Source organism: Mobula hypostoma, chromosome 18, assembly GCF_963921235.1.
Source record: "Mobula hypostoma chromosome 18, sMobHyp1.1, whole genome shotgun sequence".
Classification (NCBI taxonomy): domain Eukaryota; kingdom Metazoa; phylum Chordata; class Chondrichthyes; order Myliobatiformes; family Myliobatidae; genus Mobula; species Mobula hypostoma.
Genome location: NC_086114.1, coordinates 9242095 through 9249553, shown reverse-complemented (window position 1 = coordinate 9249553; position 7459 = coordinate 9242095). Strand labels below are relative to the sequence as shown.

General features: G+C 40.2%; 1 protein-coding gene across 1 annotated transcript; it reads right to left on the bottom strand.

Moving 5' to 3' along the window:
- Positions 1 to 421: 421 nt before the first annotated feature.
- lrit2 (leucine-rich repeat, immunoglobulin-like and transmembrane domains 2) lies at positions 422 to 4906 on the bottom strand. The gene is made up of 3 exons (XM_063070625.1): positions 4806 to 4906; positions 3830 to 4611; positions 422 to 1227 (listed from the first exon to the last, which is right to left on the bottom strand). The coding sequence occupies exons 1-3, from the start codon at positions 4904 to 4906 to the stop codon at positions 422 to 424; spliced, it is 1689 nt and encodes a 562-aa protein (XP_062926695.1).
- Positions 4907 to 7459: the final 2553 nt, after the last annotated feature.

Below are 7459 nucleotides of genomic sequence, written 5' to 3'. Positions count from 1 at the left end.
TTGTCACTCCACCCTCCAAAGTCACTTCACCTGAACACACTTGTTTTAAGTCCCTAGCTGCAATTTCCAGAAAATCAACAGGAATTTAATTTTAATACTCCACGAGTGACTGTAAGTGGTAATAACACAGACCCCACTAACTGCCCCATATTGTCAGCAGCAGTGAAATATTCACTGGTCTTTAAGCACTAGACAGAAAATATCCCCTAAGCATTTAATAAGTTTTGTTTAATGATCGGATTCTAGTATTATTCTGTATTATTTATTTACTTTTTAGTTATTTATACGATTTGCCTTCTTTTGCAAAGTCAGTCTTTGTTGATGTATAGTTTTTTATAAATAAGTGAAGCACAAGGGTAGTATGTGGTGACATATACGTTCGCACTTTGATAATATATTTACTTTGAACTTTAAAGATTATCTAATACAATTCATCACTGTTCTTAACATCCGTTTTGGTCTTGTGGGCTTTATCGTCTGACTTTTTATGTCTCTTCCTGTCCTCCTTGGACTCTCTGTTGCAAAGCTCAGCATCGCTCCCTGTCTGCAAGCTGTCGAAGGTGACGTTCGGCGCCCCTTTCCTCAGCGTCCGGTCTCTGCGTCTTTGCCGCCGGCAAGCGTTGGTGCATTTGTCAAAGCAGCTGAAACGAGTGTCAGCGGTGCACGCGTACATTCCGGCCGGGACCGCCAGAACCATGGCGCAGACAATGACGATGATGTGGATAAGCTTCTCCCGCTGTTCCATTTCACTGATATCGGTGCCCGTAACAAACACAATGCACTGACCTCTCTTTGGGGATTGGTTCCTTAGCGTCACACACACTTTGTACTTGGTTGCTGGAAACAGATCATTCACTGAGTAAGTATTCACCCCCGGCCCTATGTAAATCTTCTCCCTTTTAGTATCTTCAAACTTCCCAAAGTGTAGGGTGTACGAAGTCTCATCAGGTTTCTGTGTTACTGCATGCCACTGAAGGGTTATCCCATATACCGTCTGCTTTGCAATCCTGAGATCTATGTAAACATTCTCCTCGGAGGAGGGTGATGGGGGCAAGGAAGAGGGGGTGGGAAAAGTTATTGAAGTCAGAACTTTCACCAGGATCTGCACAGATGAGTTTCCGAGGTAATTAGCAGCAATGCAGCTGTAGTTTCCTTTGTCTGCGCCCTGCGCTGATGGAATGACCAGCTCGGATTTCACAGTTTCTTCATCAATATTTGTGAGTGTTACTGTAATTAATGCAAATAATTTGTTAAGTAATAGTGTAATAATGGAAAATATTCACATTAGTTTTTGTACAAGGTTTGCTTGAATCCCTACCTTAAGCACTAAGGTAAAGTTGGTAGTAGCAAGCAACTGACTTCACACAATCATCAAGATGATCAGTATGGCCAGTTCCTCTCCATTTCATTAAACTCCAACGTAACTGCTTCCCTAAAAGAGAAGCCAGCAGTCTTTCCTTTAATCAGCCGTGATTGAATGCTGGAGCAGATCCGATGGGCCAAATAGCCTAATTTCTGCCCCACACACAATGCTGAGGGACCTCAGGAGGTCAGGCACCATCTGTGAGGTCCTCCAGCATTTCATGTGTTGATCTGGATTTCCAGCGTCTGCAGAATCTTTTGTGTTCTAAATTCTGCTTCTATATCTATGGTCTTATGGCCTCAATTCCCAATCAGGACCTACTTTAGTTCAGGGTGTATATCACACACATCTTTTAGGAATTACGTTATGTTGCATGACAGTTGTAATTAGTGAAGTATTCCTTCACTAATTTAAAACGTACCCTGTCCCTCCCATGACTTCATTCCTGTCCAAGGCAGGAGTCAGTCCCCTGGAAAAATTGCATTCATTGTAAGAGTGGAGAATTTCAACCTTCAGGTCGGCGCGGACCGAACACACAAGTGAATTTCAAACCGCTGTATCTTGAGATTGCTGGCCGGTGGTGTAGTGAAATCCTCTACCAGACTTAGAGGGGAGTAGTGCCGGATTCAAAATTGTCCGGCACCTTGCATGCTTTCCATCCATGTCAAGCTAGAAATTGGCCTCTTAAAAAACAGGCAAATGCTAAAGAAATGGCAAGGTTGTCACCTGAGAGAACAACAACCTCAAGATAGTTCGTATTTCAATGCTCTTCAGGGTAGAAAGATGTCACATAGAAAAATAAAATTGAAATATAAATTTGTACTGGGACATAATTGTTCAAATCAACTTCATTATAAAAGATATTTATAATCTTTTCATATATTTATAAAATGCATTTACTTACCCTCTTTTCAGTGATGCTAAAGCAAATCTATTGTTTTAAAACTTATGAGTAACTACAGATAAGACAATAAATGTAGCCCCACTGGTGTTACGTAAATGTCTAAAAGAAAGCCTGTGTTTTCAACTGGGGAGAAGGAATAGTTGATGTTTCAGGTGAAACCCTAAAATGTCTTGATGATTGGTTTTGACTAAAATAATAAAGGCATAGATCATTTTCTAAATAAGGAACAAATTCAGAAATCAGAGGTGCAAAGGGACTTGTGAGTCCTTGTGCAGGATTCCCTAAAGGTTAACTTGCAGGTTGAGTCAGTAGTCATCACCATTATATAGAGTGTCCTGTGACATAGGCAATCATAGTCAATGATCTTGATTGTTCTTGGCTAAATTTTCATCAGTGTACATGATATGCACCTGCTGCTCATATGACCATCCACAACTTTCTCCCATGGCTTCACATGACCCTGATGGGGGGCTGGGGGGGATAAGTAGGTGCTACACCTTGCCTAAGGGTGATCTGCAGGGTAACAGAGTGAAGGAGTGCATTAAACCTCCTTTGGTAGAGACATATCCCCGGCCCACCACCTAGTGTCAGTAGTTAGGAAGGAAAAGGGAATGTTAGCATTTGTCTCAAGGGGATTAGAATATAAAAGCAAGGATGCCAAGCTTTATAAGGCATTGGCCAGACCACATTTGGAGAAGAAGTAGAACTTTCAGAGGGATAATAACTTATATGCCATACCAGTCTAGGAGGAACAATTAATGAATTTGTGGATGACATGAAGACTAGTTGTGTTGTGGGTAATGAAGACAACTGTCGAAGGAAACTGTAGGGTATTGATCTGTTGGAGCATTGGCAGGTGGAATTTAATCTAGACAGGTGAGAGGTGATTTTGAAAGATCAAACTGGGATAGGACTTATGCAGCAAATTGTAGGGAATGTTAATGAACAGAGACACCAAGTTGGAAGTGGCAACACAAGATATGAGGTGAAGAAGCAGATGTCAGGTTTGCCTTCATAGGTCAGGGCATACAATAACAGAGTTGGGACATTATGTTGAGAATACAAAACACAAGTTAGGCCACATTTGAAGTATTGTGTGGAATGCTATTGCCACACTATAGGAAGAACATGATTGCAATGGAGAGAGTGCAGTGGAGATTCACCAGGATGTTGCCCAGATTGGAGTACTTTAATAATGGGCAAATTGGATAAGCTGGACTTGTTTTCCCTGAAATGAAGGTGTACATAAAATAATGAGAGGAGTAGATAAGGTAAATGGTCCAAATCTTCTTCCTTTTGTAGGGGAATCAAAACAACAGGACATAGATTTAAGGTGAGAGTTAGGGATATGGTTTATTATTTGGAACACAAAAACAGTGGCAGTGATGAAATCAGAGACATTTATTACATTTAAGTAGCACTTAGACATATTTAAATAGGCATGAAAGAAAAGATAAAGTCCTAATACGAGCAAATAGGATGAGAGTCAATGGGTGAAAGGGTCAGGATGAACATGGTGGGCCAAAGAGCTCTTTCCTGTGCTGTGCAGCTCTATAACATACCGTTAAATTTCCGAATGATCTTCACACCATTTGTCCACCACACTGTAGGAGTAGGATTTCCTTTAGCTGTACAGGATAGATGTACTTTCTGTCCAAGTGGAACACTAATGTTTGTGTTTTCAGAGATGACTAATGCTTTAAAACAACTCTTTAGTTCCACATCGTAGAAAAAGCTCCCCGCCCTGGAATCAGGTCCTGAACAGGTTAGGTAAGAATTCATCAGAATAATAGGGCGGCTCACGGATTTGAAGAAGTCTATGAGACCTTCAAGACGACAATCACAGAACCATGGATTATCATGGAGGGCTAGGACAACATTGGAGACCCCATCTCCCGGGTCATCATGCTGCCGTGTTCTCAGATAGACTGGCCAGTTTAAGAACACATCTCCAGAAACCACTGTTAGCCTATTGAAGGATAGATCCAAATAAGTCAAGTTGGTAAGGTACCCCAGCGCATATTCTGGAAGAGCATCAAGTCTATTGTGCTTCAAATCCAAGATTTTCAAAGCCGGACAGTCCTGGAACGCTGTCCATGGTACTGAATGCAGTTTATTCCCTTGTAGACGCAACTCGGATAGTTTGCTCAGGCCCTGCATGCATCTTGTGTGCATGACTGTAATTCCATTAAAATTCAGCCACAGGTATTCCAAGTCAGGGGCTGTGGAGAATGCTCCCTGGGGCAATTCAGCTAAGTGAGAATTTTCTATCCTGATTTTCTTAACATCTGATGGGACATCCTTTGGTATTCTTCCCAGAGCTGAAGTCACACAAATCAGACTCCTGAAAAATAAAACATAGTCTTTGTGACAGATGTTTAATGCAGTTACAAATACATACTGCATTGTAAATATCAATGTTATATATAATTCAAACATGGTTTGCGTTAATCGAGCTCATAGCTTGTGTACATGTATTTCACAGTGTACTGTATGTATCAGAAATACAATGTATAAATGAACGGATCTCATTCTTACCTTCCAAAGCTCTCATTTCTGCAGGAACACTCTATTACGCAGGATGCAATTGTCCGTTCAGTACAACAGATGAGGAAAAGACAGAAAACATTCCACTTCATGCCCATATTTACTTAACCGTAGGCAAGGCATTGGTTACCAACTGAAAGTGTGTGGATCAAGAATTTGAGATTAACTTTAATCACATTAACAGTAATCTCTTTTGACGTAACTATTGAACAGACAGTCAGGTAAGGTAGGTCAAAGAAGGCACTAAAGTCCTATCTATGGTACATGGAGAAATCAGCAGGAAATCAAATTAGAGCCATCTTTGTGAAATATGTTTAAATTAATTAGAAAATATCCAGATTTGAAAAAGAAGTCATTCTAAAACTAAATTAGTGTGATATATATAATTAATGTCAATTACGTATTGAGCTTTAATACGTAGAGTTGGAAGATACCTAGCAGGGCAAAGCTGGCCATAGTATATATATCTGAAATTTGCTGTATCATTTTTATCCAATGCATTAAAAGATATGTGTGTTTAGACTGTGTAATGCTTAAATCATGTATTAATGTCTTCCGGAAAAGATTATCCACCATAACGTTTATTTCTTCAGCTCTGAAATAATCAGAGCAAAATAAAAAGGAAGCAATCATCAAGAGGTCTTGATTTAGCATTGTTTGGACATGTCCTGCAATCATACAACTGAGTAATGCCAAATATTGACAATCAGTAATAAAGAGGGATGGCAGGGACACGGTGGGCTGTTGGTATTGGAGAAGGTCTAGAGGAGGTTTTTGAGGATGATCCTGGGAATAAAAGGGTTAATGTATGAGAAGTATTTGATGGTTCTGGGCCTGTACTCACTTCAGTTTAGAAGAATGAGGGGGGATCTCATTGAAACTGACTGAATATTAGATTAGATTAGATTATGAGGACATGCAGTTCTCTTTTATTGTCATTTAGTAATGCATGCATTAAGAAATGATACAATGTTCCTCCAGAATGATATCACAGAAACACAAGATAAACCAAGACTAAAAAAACTGACAAAAACCACATAATTATAACATACAGTTACAACAGTGCAAAGCAATACCGTAATCTGATAAAGAACAGACCATGGGCACGGTAAAAAAAAGTCTCAAAGTCTCTCGAAAGTCCCATCATCTTACGCAGACAATAGAAGGAAGAGAAACTCTCTTCCTGCCATGAACCTCCAGCGCCGCAAATTTGCTGATGCAGTACCCTGGAAGCACCCGACCACAGCCGACTCTAGAGTCCATCTGAAAAATTCGAGCCTCCAACCAGCCTTCCGACATCGAGCACCGAGCACCATCTCTGCCGAACACTTCAACCCCGGCCCCAGCAACAGGCAATAGGTAAAGCTGAGGATTTGGGGCCTTCCCCTCCGGAGATTCTCGATCGCACAGTAGCAACGGCAGCGAAGCAGGCATTTCAGAAGTTTCTCCAGATGTTCCTCTGTGCTTCTCACGTCTGTCTCCATCAAATCAGGATTGTGCATGGTACCTACTTAACAAATACAGTATCATTTTGGAGTGGCCGCGCGCGCTGCGTCGCGCCGCCACCTTCTCCTCCCCACCTATATTGGAAGGCCAAGATAGAGTGGATGTGGAGAGGATGTTTCCCATAGTGGAGAAGACTAGGACCAGAGGGTGTAGCCTCAGAATAGAAGGACGTCTGTTTTGAACAGAGATGAAGAGGAATTTCTTTAGCCAGAGGGTGGTGAAAATGTGGAATTCATTGTCATGGACAGCTGTGGAGGCCATGTCATTGGGTATATTTAAAGTGGAGGACAATATGCTCTTGAGTAGTCAGAGCATCAAAGTTTATGGAAAGAAGGCAGGAGAATGGGGTTGTGAGGAATAATAAATCAGCCATGATTGAATAATAGAGCAGACACAATGGGCCGAATGGCTTAATTCTGTTTCTATGTCTTATGGACTTACAAAATTTTTGACAAACTATACTTACAAGGCAACACATGGGGTATAAGAATCTAACTCTTTCTTCAACGGCTATGGTGCAGGGTCTCTCTGTAAAACACATCAGTTTTCCTTCATAATCATTACAAAACAAATAACACCATGGATGACTCAACAGCAGTGAAATGGGATGTATCATTCTCACTCACCACGCACTGATGAAAGTCTCTTCATGTTTTTCCTTCAGCTTATCCAAACATCTTGTAATCTGTGATGTTTTCCCACTCTCTTATTCACAACAAAGACTTGAGATATGGCTGTGTCACAATACTTATTTATTTAATATATAAATATATTTAATATATTTCTACTATCTGAACTAAGTTGCCATACATTGAAAAAAAAACACTTCAATTACATTGACTTTATTAAGCCACCTAAGTTCTACATGCTGGTTGAACATTAATTCAACTCCTCATTAACTGATCAATATGTAATTTGATTTATAGTTGAAACTGCAGTTGATAAATGTTTTAATTAATGGTTTAACCAAGTAGACATTAATTCTATCCAAAGATCTTGAATGCAACTACTTGCACGGTAATTAAGGAACGTGAAATTTGAATGAAGTATAGACTGCCTGTAGGGAAGAAAAAGGCTGCAAATATAATTCTGCATATAATACATGTATAATATGCACCCTGGATGATTAGAAATGGCTT